The following is a 26,831-nucleotide window of genomic DNA, read 5'->3' as shown; positions in this document are numbered from 1 at the left end:
ATGCTTATAGATGGCTCTACCTTAAAACCTAAAACAACACTGCAATGTCAACTTTTTTCTATTAGTAATTTTTCCCCCTGAAGTTTGAGATGTACCAAATTGTGCTCCCTGAACTTTTTTGGCCGTTACAAATTCCCCCAAACTATTGAGATTGTTAAATTTAAGGACATTTTGTCTAATTTCATTCAATTTTACTATTTCAGTGATTGTTTATATACTAAATCATGCCCCTCAAACTTTGATGTAAATCATGCCCTCTGAACTTTCATCCATGTTAGAATTTTTTTACTAAAATTAGACAAAAATTATTAAATCTAACAATCTCTTCAGAGAGAATTTTTAACAGCTAAAAAAATTCAGGGGGCACGATTTGGTACATGTCAAAGTTCGAAAAGAAAAATTACTAATTAGTCCTAGTTTTTAGGGATTTTTCTTTCCTCATGCTCTTTCTTAAGAAAAATTAAAAAAAAAAAAAAATCCTGCTCTGCCTCTAATTATTATTAATTTCAATGAAATTTGAAACTCACCTAATCGTTGGGTGTTTTTCTTCTTCAACAAAATTACCACAAAAACGTGTCTGTACTGTATCTTAAGTGGTCTTCGTATAAATGAGTTGGTAATTAATAACTTCTACATTATTTCTTAAAATAAAATAAAATCAAATCAAACCAACAGTCCAACTTCCAAATGTAGTAGTCACCTACCTACTGCTGTCAAATAGTTCTTTGTTCATTAACTTTGAAAAAAAAATATTGTTTAATTTATTAATAAGAAATTATTTTATATATTATTTTTTTAAAAAATTTATGATTTAGTTTGCTCCCATAATTTTTTTAGTGATTTTTATGTAAGTTATGTAGATTTTAGTTGTAATTTAGGTTGCTCCGTTAGTTGTTATGAATGTTTCCACGTAGAATTTCGTAAAAATATAAAAAGAAACTAATTTAAAGTGTAAAAATGAAAATAGATTTTTAGACCACATACTGAAATTTTTAACTTTTTTACTTTAAGATGGATTTTTTTTTTTTAAAAAATACTGTGTAAGTTTTATACTGTGTATTGTGTTAAGTTTTCACGGTTGTTCCACGGTTGTTTTTTAGTTGTTCCAATGTTGTTTTAATTGTTCAATTTTGTTGTTTTATAAAAATACAGTATTTTTGTAAAAATTTCCGTGTGACAGTAAAATTGTAAACTTTTACTAAAAATTCAATATTTTTGTAAAAATCTCAAATGAAAAAACCTCTTTATTAATTATACATTTTTTATGGCATTATTAAAAAAAAATTAGAATAATTTATAACATAAATATTTTAGTTTAATTCTTGTTAAAAATTAATGCTTAAATTTTAATTTTTTATAGTAATAATATTTAAGTAACATTTTTAGAAAGTATTTGATGGTTAATGACCACATGACCTTTTGATTGATCCAAGTCAATAAATTTTTATTTTTTGTTTAAAATTTATTTAAATATAATTAAATTTAAATATTATTACCTTAAAAAATTAAATTTAAATATTTATGTACAACTAAAAATTAAATTTAAATATTTAAGCCACAAATTATAAAATTTACTTTTTTTTTTTTTTAAATAGGATGAACCGAAACAACCTTTATGTTATTTTATAGAATTACCTACTCCAATTGACAATTGCTTCCCAATTTTAGTTTTCTTTAAGGACTTATTAAATTTATTGTATTTCAAAATTTAAAAAATGTATATTTTTTTTTAAAATACATTACTATTTTTTTTGCCCTTATGTTTCAAAAAAAAAAGGGCCCTTAAATAAATTAAAACATAAAGCAATTAATTAACATATGTAATTTTTTTTTCGACGTTGTGATTAAAAATCACTTAAATTTTAAAGAAATTTAAAATGAAAAAATAGTTTAGAACAGCAACATGTTTTTAATTTGATTTTTAGAATCTCTATTTTATATATAACAATAGGTGTTTTAATTGTAAATTGGGTTTGCTTTAATCGACTCTTGACATCATTTCTAGAAAAAAGGATTATAGAACATTCATAAATGATTGAACTACACAATCCAACTTACAAACTGATCCAAAATTGGTATAATGATAAAAATTTTCGTATGAATAAGAAAGATTCTTTCTTTTCCAAGCTAACGACTTTCCAATTTAGAAACCCAATTGAAACAGATTAAATAAGTCTGTAGTGTATTTTTAATTCATTTATAGTTCATGTTTATAACCCCAACTCTTATTCCGCCGGCGCGTGTATGTGCACGTGCGTAAGGTGGGAGAGAGGAAAATGGCGGTGGTCAGGACTGGTGCTGAGTTGACGAACTTGAAGCTTTGATGAATAATTCGAAATAATAGAACCTCTGATTTTTCTTTTCGAACACGAGAACCAATATAAAAACTCAACAAATTCCATATGTATATGTATAAAAAGAAAAAAAAAGAAGAAGACAAGTTTATCTTTTTATGTTTTTGAAAATTCACTATTTAAATTGTGTTTTCTTTTTTGTTTGTTTTTTTAATTTATTATGATGTAATGTAAAGAGTCGGACTAAACAAACCCAATTTACAATTTTTGGTTTGTTTGTTCTGTCACCAATCAGGAATTGTCTACTTTTCTTTCTTTTTTTTTCCTATTCATTATTTTTATAATCAGTTCATAAAAAAGTAGTTTTTATGTTTTTTTTTTTCAATTTGAATTATTTTTGATAATGTTTGACCCTGAATATGTTGCAATGATATTTCCTGACACCTACACCTCATTTATGTTTGATAACTTTTTAATTAATTTTAGGAGGACTGTGGCCATTTGATTTTGTGTTTTTGTGTTAGAGAGGCTTGGAAAGAGAAGGAGATAATTTATAATTCTTATCGAGAAGTAGATTCTTTTTATACGGATTATTTTTCCCTTTTTATTATTTTTTTTTTGGGATTTGATTTTTAAGGGCTAGGGTTTGCTGTCTCTATACTTTACTCTCTTCCTTGTTTATGATTATTCAAGGTACGAACTCACTTGGGTCGTTGATATTTTCATAATTCCTCATCTGGGCCACTTGACGTTCCTCTCTTTCGCATCTGGGTCGGTCGGTAATCTTGCTTTCCTTCTCTCAATCGCCTCAAGTCGCTGGATTTTTCCTTGTTTTCTCGCTCGATTCGTGGGTTTCCTCATCTGGGTTTTTGTTTTTCGATTTTTTTCTTGAATTTAGAGTATTTTTAAGGTTAAAATCGAGGGCTTTTTTTTACTACTTGATTCCATTAATTAGTGAAATTTGTTCTTCTGGTTTCGTTTTGCGTTTTTCCTCTGTAAATTTCATGGGATCAAGTTGCTAGGACCTCTGTATGAGTACAATTTTTTTCTTCTTCTGTGATTTAGCTCTCTTTCATTATTGCTCCGCAGAAGGTAGAATTTTTGAATTAGAATACTGATTAGGAGGACATTGCTGCCTGGTTGTGATGAATTTTTCAATTTAGCTCTACTCTGAGGACGTTGACGACTTTCCTTTACCAAAAGGAAGTTTAATACCTTGTCAACTCTCTAGGAATCTGTTCAGAACAAATGTTTCATCCTCAGGGAGCTTCGAAACAATCTTGTAGTCTCTTAGCAGTTACTTGCGGCGGTGTCTCAGAATCAAAACTTAAAAAGGATGTGTTAGGGAATCAGTCGGCATATCCCTTCCCGGAGTTGGTCTCTGCAGGGCGTTTGGAGGTGAAAAATGTTTTCTTTATTTAGTGTCAATCATTCTCTCTGTTATAATTATTAATTATGAGCTCAGTTGCATATGCATCTAGGATTTGCATAGTTAGAATCCCAGGCTTTGTTTCCAGTGTTATATGATTTCCCCCCCTGACTGGGACATTGTATGAAGCAGGTTCAAACTCTGACTAGCCCAAGCAAAGAGGAGTTTTCTAAACTTCTTGAATCTTATAAACCAAATCTTGTATACTTACAAGGAGAACAACTTGAGAATGATGAGGTTGGCGCTCTAGTGTGGGGAGGAGCGGACTTGTCCACCCCTGAAGCTGTATCTGAGCTCTTTGGCACCACATTGCCTTCCACCGTAAGCAAATGTTTCATGTTTAGTTGTAATATTGATTGTGGACTGTATCTATAATTTGTTTTTCTTCCATTCGAAATTCTTACACTTCATAGCTATTACTACTTATTTCTCTCACTTGTGTGAAGTTAAGAAATGTTAATGTTATCACGAAAACACTATGTCTGTAACTTGCTGTAAAATGTGATAAGTACTGGAATGTTATTTACAGTTTCAGCCAAGATGCTAGGGTACTTACTGCTTATCGTGCTTGTATCCATTTGGATTCACAATTTAAAAGTAGAGAGACTTGAGGAAGGTTTCTCGATTTGGAATGTATATGTGTACCATTAAGTGTCAAGTTCTATAAGGACCATCACCGTCCGAAAGGCATTTTTTTTAATGTAGATTGTTTTATATTAAAGATTTTCAACACAAGTAAGTGGATAGCATGGAAAGTAATGGAATTGCAATTTTTTATGTTAAGTCCCAACCAGATTTGGCAAATAATGTGATACTTTTTTACACAGTTATTCCTTTAATCTCCCATTTCATCCTTTCTTGGTGAATTTCCTTCTATTGTTTGCTATGTGCTTTCTTTATCGTGTTCATACTGCTTGGGGTTCTTGATTCCTTACTATTCTTATTTTGGTGTAGGTTTATTTGGAGATACCAAATGGTGAGAAATTTGCAGAGGATCTTCATTTAAAGGTAATTTTTCTTTGCCTATGAACACACATGACCAGTGATTACTGTGAAAGGAGTAATTATTAAAAATAAAAAAAAGGATTGCTTGTATGATCTCTATGGCATTTACATTAGTTTCATAAGTTTCATTGACTCAGAATGCCTCATTCTGCAGGGAATTCCTTATGTGATATATTGGAAGAACACTTTTTCTCGCTATGCTGCTTGCCACTTTCGTCATGCACTGCTTTCAGTTGTAAAGAGGTATAGTATAAACTTTTCCACCAGCCTATAAATTAGCATTTACTATGTGTTAAGAAATATAAGTTTCTTTCTTTCATCACTTTATGTGTTTAAATATGTATAAACTAAACATAAATAATTAAATGTAGGATCTGACTTAGATGGTGTGGATCATTAGTTTGGCATAATTGTGATCCATAAGTTATGGATCAAAGACGTGATCTCTTTCTGTCTGCTCAGAAGCAGCTTGAGGTTTCATGTAGTTCATCTGTATTTGTTTTGCATTGCAGTTCATCAACTCATACCTGGGATGCTTTTCAACTTGCGGATGCTTCCTTTAGGCTTTACTGTCTCCGAAACAACCACGTCCTTCCTGCTAAAGGCCATAAGATTAGTGGTGAACTAGGGCCATGTCTACTTGGAGAGTGTTTAAAAATCAATGTAGATCCTCCGGCAGCAGAGGCAGAGGAAGATGAAGATGGTTCTTTAGATGCAGTCCCTGCCATTAAAATACACGATGATGATGTGAGCTTGAGGTTTCTTGTTTGTGGTGTACCATGTGCATTAGTAAGTTCAGAAAGTACCTTTTTTTTCGTGTTCTATTTACCTTATTACTTTATATTTTTGCTTTTGTACCATCCCTAGAATCCATATTTGAACTTACGAGATTTCTTTTGTAAATTTGATTTATTTTCTTCCAGGATGCAAGCTTATTAGAACCGTTGGAAGATGGCCTTAATGCCCTTTTAAATATTGAAGTAAGTCTTATACTTTATGCTCCCTGGATTAAGACCCTTAATTTGCTTATGTTTGTAGTTTGCCTGTTCTTCCTGATGAATACATTCCATGCATTAAGTGCACTATTTATTTACCAGTTGAAACTGGATGCATTCTTCTGCAACAAATTTCTATTGAAATTAATTTGCTCTGGTTTTCATTTTCTTGTTCTGGTCCTTTTTCTACTTCAGATACGCGGGAGCAAGCTTCATGGAAAGTTCAGGTATACTGCGTGTTGAACGATTTTTCTATAAATGCACATTTATACACTAGAGAGTTCTGTGTTGTCCTCCTGTTGGTTTATTTAATTGGGATGCATTTAGGCGTTGGTTCTTTTTAATCACTGTTTATATGTGACTGTACTTCTCTAAATAGTATCTAGTTTGTTTGTTTTTTTTCTATTTTTTTTATTATCCTAGTTTAGTTTTTCATAGTGCATCTACTGCTCTTTGTGGGTATGTATAGGTTACTAATATCTTTGTAATGTGGTCAGTGCTCCTCCACCACCTCTTCAGGCGGGAACTTTTTCTCGTGGTGTTATTACCATGAGATGTGACGTATCTACTTGTAGTTCTGCACACATCTCACTTTTATTGTCGGGAAGTGCACAAACGTGCTTTGATGACCAGGTGATTGCAAAGAGTTTTAGTTGGAAAGGTTGTTGTGTTCAAGCATTTTGTTTCTTACTGTAATTTATTTTCAGCTGTTGGAGAATCACATAAAGAACGAAATTATTGAAAATAGCCAACTAGTTCGCTCACTTCCCAGCAGCGAGGGAAACAAACTACCTTTGTCTGAACCTCGAAAATCTTCTTCTATTGCTTGTGGAGCAACTGTATTTGAAGTATGCATGAAGATTCCTGCATGGGCCTCACAGGTTTTCTAACTTCTCTATCTAATGTGAAATCTGCAAATGATTTTTTGCTACAGTTAAGCTTTTGTCTTTAAAATTACTGTATATCTTTCTTTGCTTGTTGTTCGTTCTTCCATTTTTCTTTAATTTTAAAAATTCAGATGTATATGATATCTCTGTTTGTATGGGTAGCTAATTTATTTTGTCCTACAATTTCAGGTTTTGAGGCAACTAGCTCCTGATGTTTCTTATCATAGTTTAGTGGCCCTTGGAATAGCCAGCATTCAGGGATTACCTGTTGCTTCCTTTGAGAAAGATGATGCTGAGCGCCTGCTTTTCTTTTGCTCAAGTCAGGAGAGAGACATATCAAATGGCTTGATTTTCAGCAATCCTCCTAGTTGGTTGAGACCGCCTGCTCCAAGTAGGAAGAGATCTCATCCATGCCAAGAGAGAAGCGTGGTTGTGTATGATGGTTATGGTCTTTCAAAACAAGATAATCCCAAAACAAATGAAGAGGACAAGGGGAGAGGGTCAGTAAATGGGGTTAGCACTCCACTACTGCCAGCAAGGCAACGATTGAAAGTTGCAGCCATGAGGCCAATACCTCATGTTCGTAGGCCAAAAATGGTACCCTTTTCAGGAACTTCAGTGGCAGATGGGCATGATGGAAGCCAAGTTAAGGCAAATATTCCGGTTGCTCCTCCCACCAAGCTCAGCATAGTAGGATTAACTCCTGCAACTCAGCGTAAATCGTTGGCAAGCTCATCACAGGCTAAGCAAATTATTTCCTTGAATCCATTGCCTTTGAAGAAACATGGCTGTGGTAGAAGCCCAATACATGCTTGTTCAGAGGTTAGTTATGTTCTGCTCAGAGCTCAAATTAGTTTCTAGTGTTTAAAATATGGCCAGCATTATTATGCTTGGGTATGAACTTCTACAAGTATGATTTCCATTATTTTCTATAATTATTTGCTTGTAGTAGGTTATGAAAACACAAATTTTCAGTTATTTTACTCAACTCTTTTTCTTAATGTCTATTGTTTGTATTTTGTTACCTTGTTTCTCCTACATAATCATTCATTCACATGCAGGAGGAGTTTTTGAAGGATGTGATGCAGTTTCTAATGCTTCGAGGACATACCCGACTTATCCCTCAAAGTGGTATTGCCGAGTTTCCGGATGCCATACTCAATGGAAAGCGTCTTGACCTCTACAATTTGTACAAAGAGGTGAGCTCTTGATCCCGAATTCAACTTGGTTGATTCAATTAAAGTGCAGGAACTCTTGAACTGAATTTTTTGGGTATGGATGCCCTTTCAGGTGGTTACCAGAGGTGGCTTTCATGTTGGTAATGGCATTAACTGGAAAGGACAGATCTTCTCTAAGATGCGCAATTACACCATGACCAATAGAATGACTGTATGTATAGAAATCTTTTAACATGATACCACTTTCACATGCACAGAAGTCCTTAATATGATACTACTATAGTCATCTTATGACAATAAGAATGGCCAAAGAAATGTGACCATAGCCTGGGAAGAGGTGATATTGAGATTATAATATATGCATTAGCGAAATTACGCTAACATTTATAATGTGGGCACTGGGCAAGAATGCAAAGATAATTCAATTGTAAAAAAAATTGAATCTGGACAATGAATCTTCTCTAACTACCACCATTATAATGGCAGGGTGTCGGAAATACGCTAAAAAGGCATTATGAAACTTACTTACTCGAATATGAATTGGCTCATGATGATGTGGATGGGGAGTGCTGCTTACTTTGTCACAGGTTCATATTTTTATGGATTTATCTTATATATTAATATTTCTTTGTGCTGAAAATGTAGTGGATATTATTTACAACTAAACACCTAAAGTCTACTAATAATGGTATTTTTTTGGGCTTCTGTTCTACAGTAGTGCTGCAGGGGACTGGGTAAACTGTGGTATGTGTGGCGAGTGGGCGCACTTTGGCTGCGACAGAAGACAGGGTCTTGGAGCCTTTAAGGTAAGTATATTTCATTCCAAAACAATCTCTCAACTGGAGGGTGGGTTGTGTTGGTACACTCATGTAAATAATTTCTTCCTTATCATATTTTGTTATAAACTTTTTCAGGATTATGCCAAAACAGATGGGCTTGAATACATCTGTCCACACTGCAGTGTCAGTAACTTCAAGAAGAAGTCACACAAGGTTTCAAATGGATTTGGTCAAGGACTAACAGCATCATCACGGCAGCTATAATTCAATTTTGGTTAAGTTTCATTGTTTGGCACTCTAATTACAAGGTCGCTTTCTCCCCTAATCCTGCACGAAAAAATTGTTAGTTTGTTGGAATGTGTACTATTCATTAAAGGAATGGAAGTTGATAGGGAAAGAGAAGTTAGGGGGAGAAAGAGAGGACTAAAAGGTAGGCAAGTATAGAGTATATCAGTATACTAATGTTAATGTAGGCCAATATATTTATCCTAATTAGTAGTAGGAAACCTTCATTTTTGTCTCCTTATATTGCTCTCTTTTCCTCCCCTTTTGTTATGGGGTTTTGGGGAATTTGATGGAGAAGAAATCTACGTTATATAGGAAAGGGTGGTTGTAATATATTTGTATTTCCATTTTCCCGAAATTGACATCTACTAATATTTTTTTTCCTTATTCAATGAAAGCTAATGATAACATCTACCTCGACTAGTCTTTCTTAATTTGAAAACTCTTTATTTTACTTCATTTAAAAAAGTGTTTTGTTACTTCATGAAAAATTAGATCACAGACTTTTTACTTATAATTATTCAAATTCAATTATAACGGTAAGCACAATCATTTATTGTTTTTAATTTTATTGAAACTTGAAAGATTTGCCATACCGCTGCCCCTTTAGCTGCCTAAATTTATTTCATTTATGTATTTAGCGAATGAAAATGTTCATTTCCAAGTTAAACTCATTTATGTATGAGCGACCATTCAATTTTTCAAGATAAACAATCCGAATTATTTTCTAATATGTAGTTCTCAATCCCTGTATATGCATCCATGTATAAATATCTATCTAAAACCAAAGAAAGAATAAGATTAAAGAAAAAACACATCAAAACCAAAATAGAATAATGGCAGGATCATCGTCTACCAATCTCAATCCTTTGGTTGATGATTTTTACTTCTCAGCTCTGTTTGATGATGATGAATTATTTCCCATCTCTGATGAGAAATATGCACATGAATTACAGCTCCAGGAGGCTCTAATGTCAGCAGCATTTTCATCAAGGAAACTTTTCCCCGTTAAAGAGGAGAAAGATCATAATAATATGTTCAAAACTACTGCAGCGGATCGTTTGTTGATGAAAAAGGTTAAGTTAGAAAAAGAAGAAGGTGAGTCTTCTTCTTCTTCTTCACTTGTAGTAGCTGCCGCCGGCTTCTGTCCAATCTGCACTGAACCCAAAACGACAAGAGAGATGTTCCGAAACGACAACTGTTCCCACTCGTATTGCTCTGACTGTATTGGTAGATATGTGGTTCTAAAGATTCAGGACAACATATCTATGGTCAAGTGTCCTCACCCCAACTGTAGAGGCGTTTTGGAGCCGCAGCTCTGTCGTTCCATTGTCCCTGAGCAAGTGTTTGGACGCTGGGAAAATGCTCTTTGTGAGTCGTTGATTCTTGGAGCCAAGAAGATATACTGTCCTTTTAAGGATTGTTTGGCTATGATGGTTGTTGATGATGGGGAGATGTCTGTGACGGTATCTGAATGCCCCGGTTGCCATAGACTCTTCTGTGCTCAGTGTAATGTTTCATGGCATGAAGGGACTGAGTGTGGAGAGTTTCAGAGAGTGTCTGGGAAAAGTGGTTCAACAAAGATTTCGTCTTCGGAGAAGGAAGATAAGATGGTGCTAGAGCTTGCCAAGAAAAAACAATGGAGAAGATGCCCCTCTTGCTGTTTTTTTGTTGAGAAAACAGAAGGGTGTCTTCACATTTCATGCAGGTCAATTTTCATATTTGATTAATGATATCTTATACATGTTAGTTTTTTTTTTAAAAAAAATAAAAAATAAAAAAATTGCAGGTGTGGAAATGAATTCTGCTATGGATGCGGATCCAAATGGTCTTCAAGCCATGATTGTTCTTCTAATTAAGAGTAAGGAAAGGACTGCAAAACAATGGACCAGGGAAGAAGATGCAGAAGAAGAACAATATATGCTATTTTAACATTGTTTTCTGAAAATTAATTGCTTGGATTATAAGTATGCTTTTCTAAGACTTGATTTTTCTGCCATGTATGCTGATTTTTGACTGTCAAGTTGTCGTTTCTTTTCAAACCACTGATCTTTTTCACGACTAATTTCAGAATTCACCAATCCGAAACAAATAACACGACTAAGCCAATTTTTGGATTAAGTATTTAAATGAAGGTTGCATCTTTCGGCTTGTATGTCATTCAATGAGAAATTAGACATTGACAAAATGTCATTTTAGCATTGTTGTCTAAAGATAATTTACACAACATAATTATATTTTTTCTTCTGATCATGCATCCACATATTAAATCATTTTGCAAGTCTGAAGTATAAAAATCTGTAGTAAATTAGCACATATATTCATTATTTTTTTTTTGATTCACTGGCTGAATTTGGGAGAATGAGTCGAAGATAAAAGATAAAATCCTACGGTGAATTTGATACATTTAGATTTTTATATTTATCCTATTTGATTATATCATTATTTATTTTCTGAAGTCTGAAGAATTTAATAGAAACATAAAAATATTCTACGAGCAATTTGGCAAAATATTAACAGATTTGCATTTTCTCTTTCAGTTGTGCATCCACATGTTATTTTATAAAGTGTAGTGACTCCAAGAATACGGGGAAATTAAATTCTTTTTATACCTCTTTGAGTATATCAGCTAAAAAGGTGAGTGGAGATAATTTTGTTATTAATTGTTTTCTTTTATCATGACCGATTTTTATAACGGTTAACACACCCCTTATTAAGAATTCCACCGCATTTTTTTGGTTAAGAATTCTCGATCTAAGCATGTATGGATTAGGATATGAAAGAGGTCAAAGGTTAGGAAATGAAGTTATTTTCCATTATAAGCATTTGTAATTATTATTTCCCTTATTAGTTAGTGTTTATGGTAGTTTGTTGATTTTATTCTTATTACTTGTATCATAAATATATTCTCTACAGTACGTCAAAAAAAAAATTCTTTACATAAATATGTAAAATCACAGAGAGTAAGATTAAGGGGGGGATAAAAACAGAGAAATGGCAGGATCATCATCTGGCAGTCTCAATCATTTTATCGATGATTTCTACTTCTCAGCACTATTTGATGATGAAACTGCACTCCAATCTCTGATGAGAAATATGCACACGAGTTACAACTCCAAGAGGCTCTAATATCAGCATTTTCATCATAAAAAAAACGTTCTTTTCCCATTAAAGAGGAGAAAGACGAAGAGTTTTTAAATAAAAATGTCAAGTTGGAAAACAATGAAGGGCAAGGCTCTAGGTTTTGTCCAATCTGTACGCACCAAAAAGCATAAGCAGAGATGTTAAAAAACGACAACTGCTCTCACTCGTTTTGCGTTGGGAGACATGTCGTTTCAAAGATTCAGAAAAACATTTATCCATGGTGAAGTGTCTACTCCCCAATTGTGGAGGCCTTTTAGAGCCGTGGCTCTGTCGTTCCATTGTTCCGGAGCAAGTGTTTTAACGATGGGAAAATGCTCTGTTTGAATGTGTTATCCTTGGAGCCAAGAAATTTTACTGCCCTTTTTAGGATTAGTGACTAAATCTGAGTACCCCAATTGTTATAGACTCTTTTGTGCGCAGTGTAACGTTTCGTGCGTGGCATGATGAGACTGAGTGTGGAGCGTTTGAAAGAGTAACCAAAACTGGTGGAACGACGTCGTCTTCGGTGAAGGAAGAACAAGCAGCAATGGAGAGTATGTCCCGTTTGTAATTATTGATTTATTTATTTTTATGTTGAGGGTAACTGAAGTCAAGCTGTGATATTACATTTGATTTGATGCAGGTCATTTTTTATTACTTTTATTTTCACGGTTAATTTATAACATTTTATAATTTTTTTCATCATTAACTTTAAAATTTTGGAGGTTAATTAACGACTGAGCCAGGAATAGAGGGGGGACAATTTTTTTTTTTTTCTTTAGATTATATATATTTTCAGGGTAGGTTAACATACATTTTTACATTTATTATAATTTCTTTTTTCTAACAAATAGAAGTAATAGAAAAACATGGCCACCTGCCCCATATATAGCTTTTTATATATTATAAATATAGTCTATTTGTTATTCCAAATAATAATTTACAGGTACGGATATTAATTCTGCTATGGATGCGGACGCAAAACTGACTTTTTTTTTTTTTTTGGAAAAGCCCAAAACTGGACTTCAAGGCAATATTGTGTTCTCATCTCATCGAATAGATGAAGGAAAAGAGAAATAAGGTATGTAGTTCAGAAAAATGTTGTTTTCATAATCATATTAGAATTTGGGGCTAAATTTAGTGGAGCTTTATCACAGTCACAGATAGCAGTTATCATTTGAATTTAGGTTTAAATTTTTTCTTATTATTAATTAAATTAATTTGTTCAACCACAAAAAAAAAAAAAAAAGAATGGAAATTTGTGGAGTTATCAATTTTAGGTTGGATTTTGAATTTTTTCTTTTACAAAGGTAGCTTTTTTTTTATGGATAGTATTTTTGAAAAGAATTCCGTGTGACAGTATTTTTGTAAAAGTTAACTAAAATTTCAATATTTTTGTAAGTTTCCCTTGAGAAAATTAATGTATTCCTCCCTATATATTCAAGCAGGCTTAGAAAAAATCTAGATGTTTTTCTTTTGGTCTCTATATTCTTTTTTTTTTTTTAAAGCGTCTCAACCCCTAAACATCACGAGCAACAAGTACTCGAAAATAGTGAGAGTGAGAATTTATTCAAAAATAGTATATGCTATTAACATATCCTGGATACAATTAGGATTCTCTGGTCACCAAATCATTCTACTTTTTGCCGTTAACGTAAGTTTGACCAAAGTATGAGTAACATCATTACAAGATCTCTTACAATTAACAAAACTAATAACTTTGAGCCTATTACAAAAACCAAAAATATCATCCAAAAGTAGACACTAATTCATACGCATATAAAGTAAAAAAATCATACGTATAACAAACTGTGTGAATCATATTAGAATTATAGATGTGCATCAATACATTTCCTTTGGGGGTAGAATTTTTCCAACATTGAAAGCTTAATTACAATTGCAAATAAGATGAGTAATCGCAAGTTAATTTGAAGTTTTTCTTAGAGTTTTTTGGAGCAAAACCATCTCAACTATCGTTTCACTTGCATTTGATCTTCTAAGCTCAAATTTTGACGGTAAAACCTCCAAATTATTAAACTAGTAACAAATTTAAGGTGTTATTCAGTTAACTGTCACTGTGGGCTGCTTATGTGTACACTCTTGTACGCATGGCATATATTTATATTGGTACACCTAATATTATTATTTAAAAAATATTTTTAAATTTCATTTTAAAATTAAATAAAATTATAAAAAATATATTATAAATTTTGAAATAATTTTTATATTATTAATATAATAATATTAGGTATACCAATATAAATTTGACACATAAACAAAAGTAGTTTATATTGAAAATTAACTTTAAAAAATGAATGACACCTTAAATTTGCAAATAGTTTAGTAATTTAGAGTTTTAGCGTCAAAATGAAATAATAGTCGAAGGAATTTAGAAAAAAAAAAACTCATTTTCTTATAAAATATTTGTGACAGTGTCTATCTTTGTCTGTGGGGTAGGAAAATGAATTATATCTAGTATTGGGCGACAACGTGTGGGTCAGCCATGCGTGCTATCTTTTCAGTTTATTATTACCTTTGACCACATATTATATGATCCATGTCGATCCATAGAGTACTATTGTCCATATATATGAATCGTGATGATTCAAGAGGATGATCATGTTATTTTAAAATTTCAAGTTCACAGCTGAGATATATATAATAATCTTAATATTAGAACACATTGTTATAAAGGATCACAGTGAACAAAATTTATTAATTCCAAATATATATATTAAAATAATTATATATACATTCAGTTATGAGTACTACCGACAGTTTTGTTGTCGTCAAGATTTGTCAACTCAGTGGGAAGTAGGTGTCTAAATTCATAATATTATGATTGAATTATAACCTTGTAATTAATTAATAATAACCTAGGATTATTTTAAAAAAAATCTGGTTTATTTATTTAGTACGTACTGATAAAGATTAAGTAAGAAAAGTTTATTCAAACTAATTAAGTCATATAGACAATTAATAAATTTCGTGGTGAGGGAGGTAGGTGAACTCATAAAAACGAGCAGAGATCATAGTAGACAATAGTTATCGAGAGGTGTAGGTACATGACATATTTATGGACACATGGTAGCCTAATGTGATAATATTGACCAAAATGAGAGAATAATATTATGGAATATGCATATTCAATGAGAGCTTCTGATTTTGGGTCACACACTCACACTACTGTGCAGATGCCTTGGGATCGCACCTAGCTACCTTATAAAGTCGTGTACTGCATGTTCCTTCTCAATCGAACTATCGTATAGGATCGTAGGCCACGGAAAGAAGAAACAAGTGATGATGACCTAATTAATTAACCAATTATTCTTGACACATAATGCACTGCTTTTAATAGGTTGCCACTGTATGAGGTCCACACTAGCTCTACAACATCCAAGTGCTACTAAAAATAAATATTCATGTTCTTTCTTATGCAAGAATTTTAAAGGGGAATTAAAAGCATCATGGCGCATGAGCTCATGTTACAATCACTTAATTTATTTAGTACATATATACCATTAAAATGCTGTACAATTTTTTTTTTTTTTGAACAATCTATACTAATTTCTTCATCTACTAACCCACTAATTTATAGGAGTTGTTGATATGAGGCATTGAAAGTTTTGAAGTAGTTTTAATAAGGGTGTTGCTATATTTAAAATTAAGCAAATGTCATGTGCATTACATATCTCAATCCATATATAATTATTAAGGGTTTTTAGGTGAAAATAATTAAACACACAGTACATATAAAAAAAAAGAGAAGAGTTGTCCGATTTTCAAGGATCGAAATAACAAAATAATAATAATAAATTAATATATATAAGAAGTAGTGGATATGTGTATTAATATATAATATATAGATCTCTTATAATTATTAATTACCGCGTGGCACCATCAAATCGAATGATCCACCAACAAAAATTAATGTCAATAAGTCATGACCAGACCAAGAAAGTAAACGACCAATTTCAACAACCATGCTGTAGAACGATCTCCTTTTCCCTCCTGGGCATGCATGGCCAGTTTTTGCAATCTCACTTCAAAATTAAAATATATTTATATGAAATTAATAATAATAATAATAATAATGTAGGGTTTAGAAAAAGTTAGTAAGTAAGATCATGGCAATAAAATAATTATGCATTCTAAAGGGAATGGATAAGTACCATTAATAAATAAGACACGAGATGATGGAAGAAACTTCTTTAAATTTCAAATTCAACCCTTACTTTACTTTTTTTTCTTTCGCTTTTATCAAACGTACGTGTTTAAGCAGCATTAGCCCATATCTTTTTTTCTTCTTCAAAAGAGAAATATACATATTTATATATTTATAAGCATACAATATCACAACATGAAATGGGGGGAAAAGCAAAAGGTTTCCAATACTACTAATAATGAAAGGGTTAGCTTTGATTTAAAACCTAACCTAGCAAAGAGGCCCATGCATATTGTCTTCTTCCATCCCTTTTTTTACCAATTAGGCAATTACCACTACTACTACTACTATTAAGTAATATATTCAATGCTTTTAATAATTGCATGTGAACTGTATTGACCCCACACCACATTAAGCAAGTCTTCTTCATATTCCAATTCCAATCTGTATCCCATTCTCCAACCTTTTCTTTATTTTGCTCTCTAATATTAGTGGGCCCTCTTGAACCTTAATTGGCCCACGCGTTATTTTTATTTTTGCTCTCTTTTCTTTTTCTCACCTGCCTCAACTATATCTGCAATATGTTTTTTTGATAATACATTACACATCCTGCAACAAATTTTGGCTTTTAAGAACCTGGTATACAATCACACACTATATACAGCACACACATATATATAAGACCAAATCTCTAATTATGCATTTTACTATTCTTTCAACCTTATTTACCTTTGTATTCTTCCTATTGGCAAACAAGGCTGGAAATAATGGTCCACTTAATTTGTAATTCAATTTAGGCTGGAAAAGGACAATCTCAGTTAATGTCCTTATACTTATAATTTTGGGTCCCCGCACCTTCAAACTTTCCATTGTCTTTTTGGTTTGATATTTGAAAGTGTTGTATGAAACTGTACATATATATCTAATTAATAAGACCAATTCTTTAATTACATGGTCGATTTCGTAGCCCAGTAAAATCAAATGAAATTCATGATGAGGCGTTACATTTATAAAATGTATAATATATATCATCAGTACTAGTGTTTGGTTCTAGGGAATAAATATGGCCCACTGCCAACATTTATTTTTTCCCTTCCAAATAATAATGATGATAAAAATGAAAGAAAACAACTGTCATATATATATTATAGCCATGCGCAAATATCAAGTAGTACATTTGCATGTTGGGTTCTATTATCTTAAATTTAAACTTAATTTTGTGAATATATAACTAGATATAAAAGTCACAAGCTTATTTAATTTGTACAATACGACTATTTAAACAAAGGTTGGGATTCTATGCTACTAGTATATAATATGCTACAATACAATATATTCTGGTGTTTTAGTACATAAATTTAAGATTCTTTTGCTTGAATTCTACTTAATAATTAGCATTATATTATTATGCACATTACAAGAGTAGTGACAATAATATTGATACTTAATAATTATTAATCGGCACAAATGATCAAATTACTTTGAAATATGATCTATAATTAATCATATGTTCTGACATCATGCATATAAGATTAACATCAGTAGTATATAAATCGGTGAAGCAATTGATATGCCCCACTCCCAATCGTCACCCTCTCCCCTCACCAACAAAACAAAAGCATAATAATTTTCCCACTCAGCACGTACTAGGAGAAAGCAAACTAATAATATATGTATATGTTGTTCCTTTGTCTATCTCTATATATTTAATATTTATTTTGCTACTCTTATATTTAATAATAATATATAGATTCGATATATATATACCATTATAATAGAATATAACGAATGTCACTTCAGTGCTAGAATGATGAAGAATGACAAATTTAGACGGTTGCAAAAAAAGTCCAAGTTAGACAATTTTTCTGCTTTATTAAATTTTTAAGAATATAATTAGTTGCCATAATATTAATTTAGATGCATTTTGCAGTTTCCTAGTGAGCGGCATATATATATGCTAAAATTTAAGTAGTTTTTATTATTTAAATGATTGCAGAAGCATGCAGTGCTACATATCTATAATATTTAGAAAAAAAAAAACATAAATAATTTTTTATTTTGTTGGAATTGGTTGATTAATATTTTCACAATAATAATTTGATCAAAATCAAATATTTTCCCAATAACATTCAATAATTTGTTCTTAGTAATTATTAATTTGATTTTAATAAATAAACCAAGAATGATTAAATGTGGTAATTTTATATATAAAAATAAATTGTGTGTTGTTCCACATAGCTCATGTGTGAATAATTTGTAGTATTTATAATACACTTAATAGTTACTAAATCATAACCAAAGATTCATTTTTGGTAATTAGAAAAAAAAAAGCTATATTGTGTGATTTTATTAAAAATAATAAAAAAAAAATTACTCTCTTGCTAATCTCAAACTATTCCCGCTCAAATATATTACAGGTATAGTATTTGGTGAGATCTTTTTATTGGCTACATTTATTTGATTTTTTTTACTTCTCAAGCTCCCCCACTGCACAAGAAAAATCCTTATGTTATTTTTCACTGTTTTTTATATGGTTTCTTTATCTTAACCACAAATAACATATAAAACTTGTACATATGTGAATGTATAATAATGTAATAGAGAGATGAGTCAGCTAGTCTATATAAAGCCTGTGAAATACATTGGCAAAGTATAAGTAAGAAATTCAGCCTAAATAATGACAACTCCCCGACACAAAACCCAAAAGACATCGAAATATGATCTTTATATATTTTATTAATAAGAAATTTTATTTTTTATATAAAAAAAATATAATCCCAAAATCCAACAAAAATAATATATATTTTTATTCCACCGTCCATTTTGGTGTCACGGACCAAATATATAGATAAATAGAAGTGATGAATGAAAAAGAAAATTGTTTTTACAAAAGGAAAGTAAGAATAGAACTATATTTATATATAGCGATTTAGTAAACAAGCGTATAAACATAGATATAGTTTCTTTGGGGTACGTATGAGTAGCAATATGTTTTGGCAAAATTCAAATATGTTCTAGTTATAACTTATATTAGGGGTGTCAGTTGGTGTTTATACCTCTCGTGTTGAGACTTCAAGATTTACTTACCTACTAATATCAATACGATTCGTGATACAAAAAAATTATTAAACACTGACATGCACAAATACGTCTTGCATAAGTTTCATGTCATATCGATCTAACCTGCAAAATTTTGGGTTATGTTGGTGTATTATAAACTAAATTACTGTTTTTGTTAGGGAAATTTGAAATTGCATGCTTATAATATATTAAAATTTGTTTCCTAAATTCATAATTAATAAAATTGGTCAAATATGACCACATTATTATTTTCCCACAAATACCCCTCCCATTTAAAAAACTAAAATCAAAAGACTTAGTTCTCTCTCTCCCTCTCGCACGGTACACCCACACACCACATCGGTTTCATCTCCGACGACGACGGACGACCACCCACCGCCATCGATAGCACCGCACGATGACGGACGACCACCCACCACCACCACCACCGTTATCGGACCACTCCGATCGAGACCCGGACTGTATCGCACAAAACCATTTTTTCTGGGTTTTTTCTGGTTTATCTCTCTCTCTCTGAAAACGCAAAAAAAAAAAAAAATTGCTCTAGGTCCGATGGTCGGACCCCATCGGACCCATGGTCCGACCATCGGACCTGGAGCAATTTTTCTCTCTGAAAACGCAAAAAAAAAAAAAAAAAAAAAAAATTGTCCCGAGTCCGATGGTCGGACCATGGGTCCGATGGGGTCCGACCAATCGGACCCATGGTCCGACCATCGGACTGGGACAATTTTTTTTTTTTTTTTTTTTTTTTGCGTTTTCGTAGAGAAAAAATTGCTCCAGTTCGATGGTCTCGACCATGGGTCCGATGGGGTCCGACCAATCGGACCCATGGTCCGACCATCGGACCTGGAGCAATTTTTTTTTTTTTTTGCGTTTTCAGAGAGAGAGAGATAAACCAGAAAAAACCCAGAAAAAATGGTTTTGTGCGATACAGTCCGGGTCTCGATCGGAGTGGTCCGATAACGGTGGTGGTGGCGGTGGGTGGTCGTCCGTCATCGTGCGGTGCTATCGATGGCGGTGGGTGGCCGTCCGTCGTCGTCGGAGGTGAAACCGATGTGGTGTGTGGGTGTACCGTGCGAGAGGGAGAGAGAGAACTAAGTCTTTTGATTTTAGATGGAAGGGGTATTTGTGGGAAAATAATAATGTGGTCATATTTGACCAATTTTATTAATTATGAATTTAGGAAACAAATTTTAATATATTATAAGCATGCAATTTCAAATTTCCCTTTTGTTATCATGCCATTCATGTTGATTACATGATCGAGTTCTTAAATTTATTTTAGAAGATTGATAAAAATTAATAAAATGTAGACAGAAACACAATCTGCATAAATTTTTATTGTGTCCAACTCACGAAATCTATCGTGTTGTGATCAAAATTATTTCACAAAATTAGATTTTAAATAATTAGGGTGGTTGTTTTTTATTAATTTGCTCCTAAATCTTGTATGTATATAATTAATTTCTTTTACCCTTAATTTTAATATTGTAAATTATTTAAAATATATCAAAAACTGATATATCTGTCATGATACCATTTATATAAAATCTTAACAAATTAGTGAAGCAGCAACAAAGAGTTTCTCTAAGTTGGCTTTGCTTCTAGCAAGTGTGGTGGCCTGCAGTCAATTCAGATTTATTCAGAACATTGTTTTAGCAGAGCCATGTTGATCAATATATGGTCTCCTCTTTTAGAGTTATTTGCTCTTTAGGAGGTGCTGTTTTTCTCAACAAAAAAAAAAAAAGAGTTTTTCTATCATATATATTATAGGATATAATATGAAATTCAAAAGTGAGCTGGGGTAAGGTAGAGAGGTTTGATTCCAAAACAATTCTACTTTTAGCATATACTACTTTGATTTTCACTCGAATATTTGAAATATTAATTAAATATATATTCATTTGGAAGTATGTAGTGCTATCAGTACTGTTGCTATGTTTACATGATAATGCTATATATGCATTAGTTGATTTCCATATATGTTGCATTTGGGCAAGTGCACTATTACCTGCAAGGAAGGGAAGTTGCTACCTGCCACTATTAATTAATAATAAAAACTAAAGAGAGAGAACGAGAGAGCAAAACCAAATTATTTTCAATATCTTACATATACACGTAAGTAGTAGTTATTTGTTGTTGTTGTTTTTTATTAAAATGCACATTTCATATTATAGGACTTGATTATAATTATTTTTCAATAACAACACTTATAAACAACCTATATATACTGAAGTTGAAGTGTCAAAAGCACAAGGGGTATCATATTTTTATTAGTGTCTTTCAATAGGGATTCGCACTTTTTAATTTTAAATAACAATATGAAAAACCGTTAAATAATTACAAGCTCACATCGGTGTTGTGTTGTGTATCTTCATATTATATAATAATTCTTATGATATTATTATGAGATTATTTCATAAATACACAAAAATAATAAAAAAAAATTATAAAAATATGATTTCGTGAAATTTTAAATATTTTTACGATTTTTTTTTAATTTTATTTACAGAAAAAACGATTTTTTTATGTTACACTCTTTTTAATTTATTGTTGATTTTTTGTTATCTATATGTTATTGTTTGTTATTGTTTTGATATTATTTAGATGTTATTTTTATGTTACTTTTGTATAGTTTTCTTTTTATATTTTATGAAAATCCGTAAAAATGTGAAAAAAAAAAAATAAACGTAAAAAAGTAATTTTATTAAAAAAAATAGTGTGTTATGTTATTATTTAGAATTGCTTACCCAATTGTTCTTTTCTTCTTTTGAAAAGGGATTGCCCAATTGGTCTTCTCACATCTCACTCTTTCGGCCAAACCAAAAGCAACGTATGGGTGTTAATTTTCTTTATCCTATTCCTACTAATAAGACATGACTTTCCATTTAGTAGGGTATAGTAATTTTACGCTAAACCCACAAATAAATACAATACTATATTAATAATACTTAACAAGTTTGAAATCAAGGGATGATTATTAATATTAATTTAATTAGAAAAGAAAATGGATTCAGCTTTTGAGAAAATTAAAAGAAAGTGAAAGCACAAACATTCCATCCTATCCTACTAATAATAAAAAGAAAAACACCAGGGCATAAGATATAGAGAAGAAAAATAATAATTAATATATATAAGACTTATATAAGAATGACATTACAAACAAAACTCAGAGTCACAACTCACAACTCTGCCCATTTCAAAGTTTTTGAAAATTTTGGCAAAAGTGCAAACGAAAGAATGATTCTGTTTTTTCTTTACTGTTTTTTTTTTTGAAATCTAATCCTGTGGTCATATAAAAACCCTCTTTCTGCTAGTGCTAATAACCAACCCCCATTATACCACTCATAAATAACTTCTAGCCTTCCCCACGTTACAGTCTCCGAAATGTAATACATACATTAAAATCCTTTCCCTCCTCTTCTTCTTCTCTACAGTTCTCTACTTCTATACCTCCATTACTGATTTTCATAAATTTCCTCTTTCTTTTTTTCTTTTCCATTTCTTTTTAAAGGGTGTTATTGCCTCACTCTTCAGTAGCAGAGCAAATCTAGCTCTCTCACACTTCTTCTTCTTCTTCTTCTTCAACAATGGCTTCTTCTTCTCTTTCTTTCCTTTGTTCTCTCTGTCTCATTAGCTCACTAGTCTTAGCTTCTTCTTCTACTACTACTGATAGGAAAACCTTCATAGTTCAAGTCCAAAGACAGGCCAAGCCTTCTATTTTCCCAACCCACAAGAACTGGTACGAGTCTTCTCTGGCCACTCTTGCCTCTTCTTCTAGTGAAAAGACCTCGACTTTTGACAATGCTGTCATACACACTTACGAGAACGTCTTTCATGGCTTCTCTGCAAAGCTTTCACCTTCCGAGGCTTCTAAGCTTGAATCACTTCCCCATGTCCTTGCCGTTATTCCCGAACAGGTACGGTACGTGCAAACCACGCGCTCCCCTGAGTTTCTCGGCTTGAAGACCACCGGCAGTGCTGGACTTCTGAAAGAGTCTGACTTTGGGTCTGACCTTGTGATTGGGGTTATAGACACAGGAATCTGGCCTGAGAGGAAGAGCTTCAACGACCGTGACCTGGGTCCAGTTCCTTCCAAGTGGAAAGGCCAGTGCATCGCAGGGAAGGACTTTCCGGCGACTTCTTGTAACCGCAAGCTCATCGGAGCGAGATACTTCTGCGACGGTTACGAGTCCACTAATGGTAAAATGAACGACACCACAGAGTTACGCTCACCTAGAGACTCCGATGGCCATGGAACACACACCGCCTCAATCGCCGCCGGAAGGTATGTTTTCCCTGCCTCAACCCTTGGGTATGCTCGTGGAGTCGCCGCCGGCATGGCTCCCAAAGCTCGCCTAGCAACCTACAAGGTCTGCTGGAACGCCGGCTGCTACGACTCTGATATTCTGGCTGCATTCGACGCCGCCGTCGCAGATGGTGTTGACGTCATCTCCCTCAGTGTCGGCGGTGTCGTCGTTCCTTACTACCTCGACTCCATTGCCATGGGGGCTTTCGGAGCCGCTGACGCTGGCGTCTTCGTCTCAGCTTCTGCCGGTAATGGCGGCCCCGGTGGACTCACCGTCACAAATGTCGCCCCCTGGGTTACCACTGTCGGTGCTGGTACGATGGACAGAGATTTTCCGGCGGACGTTAAGCTCGGTAATGGTAGAACGATTCCTGGTGTGAGTGTGTATGGTGGGCCGGGTCTTACACCGGGTAAAATGTACCCATTATTGTATGCCGGAAACGTAGGTGGTGATGGGTACTCTTCTTCTTTATGCTTGGAAGGTTCTTTGGACCCCAAATTGGTAAAGGGAAAGATAGTACTCTGCGATAGGGGAATCAATTCCAGAGCTGCCAAAGGGGAAGTAGTTCAAAAATCAGGCGGAATCGGAATGATTCTTGCTAATGTTGTATCCGATGGGGAAGGGTTAGTCGCAGATTGCCACGTGTTGCCTGCCACTTCAGTCGGTGCTTCAGCCGGTGACGAGATTCGCAAGTACATTACCTCATCATCAAAGTCACAATCTCCACCCACTGCCACAATTATATTTAAAGGAACTAAGCTAGGAGTGAGGCCTGCGCCGGTGGTTGCGTCATTCTCTGCTCGTGGGCCCAACCCTGAGTCGCCGGAGATTCTAAAACCAGATGTGATAGCACCTGGGGTTAACATTCTCGCGGCTTGGCCCGATCGAGTTGGTCCATCGGGTATTACTTCTGATAAGCGGAGAACAGAGTTCAACATACTTTCAGGGACTTCAATGGCGTGCCCACATGTCTCTGGCCTGGCCGCATTGCTTAAGGCTGCTCACCCTGATTGGAGCCCAGCGGCTATAAGGTCAGCTCTAATGACTACTGCTTATACAGTGGACAACAGGGGAGAGACCATGTTGGATGAATCAACAGGGAATAGCTCAACGGTTTTAGAATTCGGGTCGGGCCACGTTCACCCGGAAAAGGCAATGGATCCTGGATTGGTTTACGACATAACATCTTATGATTACATAGATTTCTTATGCAATTCCAATTACACCACTAAGAACATTCAAGTAATCACTAGGAAAAATGCGGATTGTAGAGGGGCTAAGAAGGCAGGCCATGCTGGGAACCTCAATTACCCTTCCTTAGCTGTAGTGTTTCAGCAATATGGGAAGCACAAGATGTCAACTCATTTCATTCGGACTGTGACCAACGTGGGCGAGCCTAACTCAGTCTACCGTGTCACGGTCAGACCGCCGAGTGGCACTCTGGTTACAGTGCAGCCAGATAAGCTTGTGTTTAGGAGGGTTGGTCAGAAGTTGAACTTCCTTGTTAGAGTTGAAGCCACGGCAGTGAAGCTTTCAGCAGGAAGCTCAGATGTGAAGAGTGGCTCTATAGTTTGGTCTGATGGAATTCACAAAGTCACAAGTCCCTTAGTTGTGACTATGCAACAACCTTTCTAAGTCTTTGTGGTGTTGTTTTAGGATTTTGGTTGGAGGGGTTTTAGGAATTTTGAGTCTCTACTCCTTAGTACTTGCTTTGTTGTAGAATTATAAGTTAATTTCTTTGCTCCTTATAATGTATAATGAGAGGATGTTCTTTTTTATTTTTACAAGGTTCAGTTTTCAGCTCCAGAAAACTAGTGGGGGTTTGTTTGTAATGCACAGTCAAGAAAGAAAAGGCAATATTTTCTGATATTATGTAAGATTTTAAGGAAGAAATAATATGTTTGTAGAAAAGTTCTGTGTTTTGGTGTAAAAGATGCTGATGATGAAAACGTAATCTGTTTCTTTCATTTTATATTCAGAAATCTAGAACTTATCAAGTACTCCTTCTCCTTGGTCAATATTTTTCTAATCCAAGTATCTGAACTTAAGCTAACTGCTTTGTAACCAAGACACTGTGATAATGACAGTCATAAGGACAACAATCATGTGGGGTTACTAGTTTCTTGTTATGCTGTGGGGTTACTACTTGATCCGGTAACCCAAGAAATCACACTGCCCCACAACCAAATTAATACAAAAGAACTAAATAAAGAATTTATTAATTTGTGTAGCCCATATGCCTTCCTGGTTAATTAGTCATTTTGTCACTACTTTGCTAAATTTGATCATATCCTTAGTATTTTAGGGTATGATAGGTTCTGAAAACCAGACTATGCATGCTTTTCTGATTTCAATATTTATTATTTAGTAAGCGCCCCTAAAATGATGCCATTTTAATAAGATTCTGAGAAAAGTTGGTCTTTTCTGCCTGACACCTGAAAATGAAGCATTATCAATGTCCTTTGTTTCAGAATGCAATGCAATTCAATCGGTGGATACTAAAAGCCACTTGAGAGTGGAGATGGAATTGCTTGACAATATGAGTTATGGGATATTTTCATTAAACAATACAACTTTGCAAATCTTTCAACTGCCTTTAATTCAGTTACCAGCTGAATCTTCTTTAGTACCTTAAAATGTTAACCTACAAACTTCGCTGAAGCTCAGTTAATAACTCGAATATTACAAATTAATCTTTCTATAAATCATGTCCAAAAACATGTGTGTCTAGAAAAAGATATTTCATGCTATGTAATTACAGAAAGTTAAAATAGTACCACTCTAGTCTCTAGGACTAGTTTGTCCTCTGCATCTATTTTTTGTTGGACTCACATGTGACCAATATTAATAGTCCATATTTGCTTGCTTAATTCATTTCCTAAAAAGAGAAAAATCAGGGCTCAGGTCCTTTATAGATGGCTTTAAATTTAAACCTTTACTTTTTCATTTGATCCAGCTAATTTTGAGCCACAAACATATTCCAGTATTCCAACAGCTGAATTATATACAGTAAGTTTGTCACAGAAGTTGGGCCAAATTAGGACCAATAAAGGCCTTTTCTATTCTGCCTTTCTTTCCTGTGCCACCAATTAGTGTATATTCGTCAGCATATCTATATGGGCCTAAACTAGGCCACATATAACAAGTTGAGTATCACTTGTCCTTATCTGTAGATATTTAGTCTTCTTCTTACCAATTGGATTTCTATCTAAGATATTAAACTCATATCAACATTTAATACAAAAATCCAAATACGGGGAAAATAATCAGATAAAGTAATCTGAAAATAGCTTTTGACAA

The 26,831-nt window shown here is 33.4% G+C and overlaps 3 protein-coding genes across 3 annotated transcripts; all 3 read left to right on the top strand.

Moving 5' to 3' along the window:
• The first annotated feature begins 1,974 nt into the window (after nt 1–1,974).
• LOC115707177 (AT-rich interactive domain-containing protein 4) lies at nt 1,975–9,266 on the top strand. Its single transcript, XM_030635051.2, has 15 exons — nt 1,975–3,692; nt 3,856–4,044; nt 4,678–4,731; nt 4,883–4,971; nt 5,241–5,517; nt 5,652–5,708; nt 5,919–5,950; nt 6,221–6,356; nt 6,431–6,604; nt 6,800–7,432; nt 7,672–7,809; nt 7,901–7,999; nt 8,275–8,375; nt 8,504–8,594; nt 8,703–9,266. Exons 1-15 carry the CDS (start codon nt 3,543–3,545, stop codon nt 8,829–8,831), a joined length of 2,349 nt encoding a protein of 782 aa, XP_030490911.2. The 5' UTR covers nt 1,975–3,542; the 3' UTR covers nt 8,832–9,266.
• Nucleotides 9,267–9,397: 131 nt separating this feature from the next.
• On the top strand, nt 9,398–11,350 carry LOC115707108 (E3 ubiquitin-protein ligase RSL1). Its single transcript, XM_061116237.1, has 2 exons — nt 9,398–10,560; nt 10,642–11,350. The coding sequence occupies exons 1-2, from the start codon at nt 9,689–9,691 to the stop codon at nt 10,709–10,711; spliced, it is 942 nt and encodes a 313-aa protein (XP_060972220.1). The 5' UTR covers nt 9,398–9,688; the 3' UTR covers nt 10,712–11,350.
• Nucleotides 11,351–22,325: 10,975 nt separating this feature from the next.
• On the top strand, nt 22,326–25,463 carry LOC115707174 (subtilisin-like protease SBT1.5). Its single transcript, XM_030635049.2, has one exon. The coding sequence runs from the start codon at nt 22,812–22,814 to the stop codon at nt 25,164–25,166; it is 2,355 nt and encodes a 784-aa protein (XP_030490909.2). The 5' UTR covers nt 22,326–22,811; the 3' UTR covers nt 25,167–25,463.
• Nucleotides 25,464–26,831: the final 1,368 nt, after the last annotated feature.

Source organism: Cannabis sativa, chromosome 1 (assembly GCF_029168945.1).
Source record: "Cannabis sativa cultivar Pink pepper isolate KNU-18-1 chromosome 1, ASM2916894v1, whole genome shotgun sequence".
Classification (NCBI taxonomy): Eukaryota; Viridiplantae; Streptophyta; class Magnoliopsida; order Rosales; family Cannabaceae; genus Cannabis; species Cannabis sativa.
Note: the sequence above shows the minus strand (reverse complement) of the source record. Positions and strands in the feature narration are given on the sequence as shown.

Coding starts and splice junctions, on each gene's coding strand:
- LOC115707177 (XM_030635051.2), top strand. CDS start 3,543: ATGTTTCATCCTCAGGGAGCTTCGAAACAATCTTGTAGTCTCTTAGCA. Junction 5,951..6,220: donor AAGCTTCATGGAAAGTTCAG/GTATACTGCGTG, acceptor TAATGTGGTCAG/TGCTCCTCCACCACCTCTTC. Junction 8,000..8,274: donor CCATGACCAATAGAATGACT/GTATGTATAGAA, acceptor TTATAATGGCAG/GGTGTCGGAAATACGCTAAA.
- LOC115707108 (XM_061116237.1), top strand. CDS start 9,689: ATGGCAGGATCATCGTCTACCAATCTCAATCCTTTGGTTGATGATTTT. Junction 10,561..10,641: donor TGTCTTCACATTTCATGCAG/GTCAATTTTCAT, acceptor AAAAAATTGCAG/GTGTGGAAATGAATTCTGCT.
- LOC115707174 (XM_030635049.2), top strand. CDS start 22,812: ATGGCTTCTTCTTCTCTTTCTTTCCTTTGTTCTCTCTGTCTCATTAGC.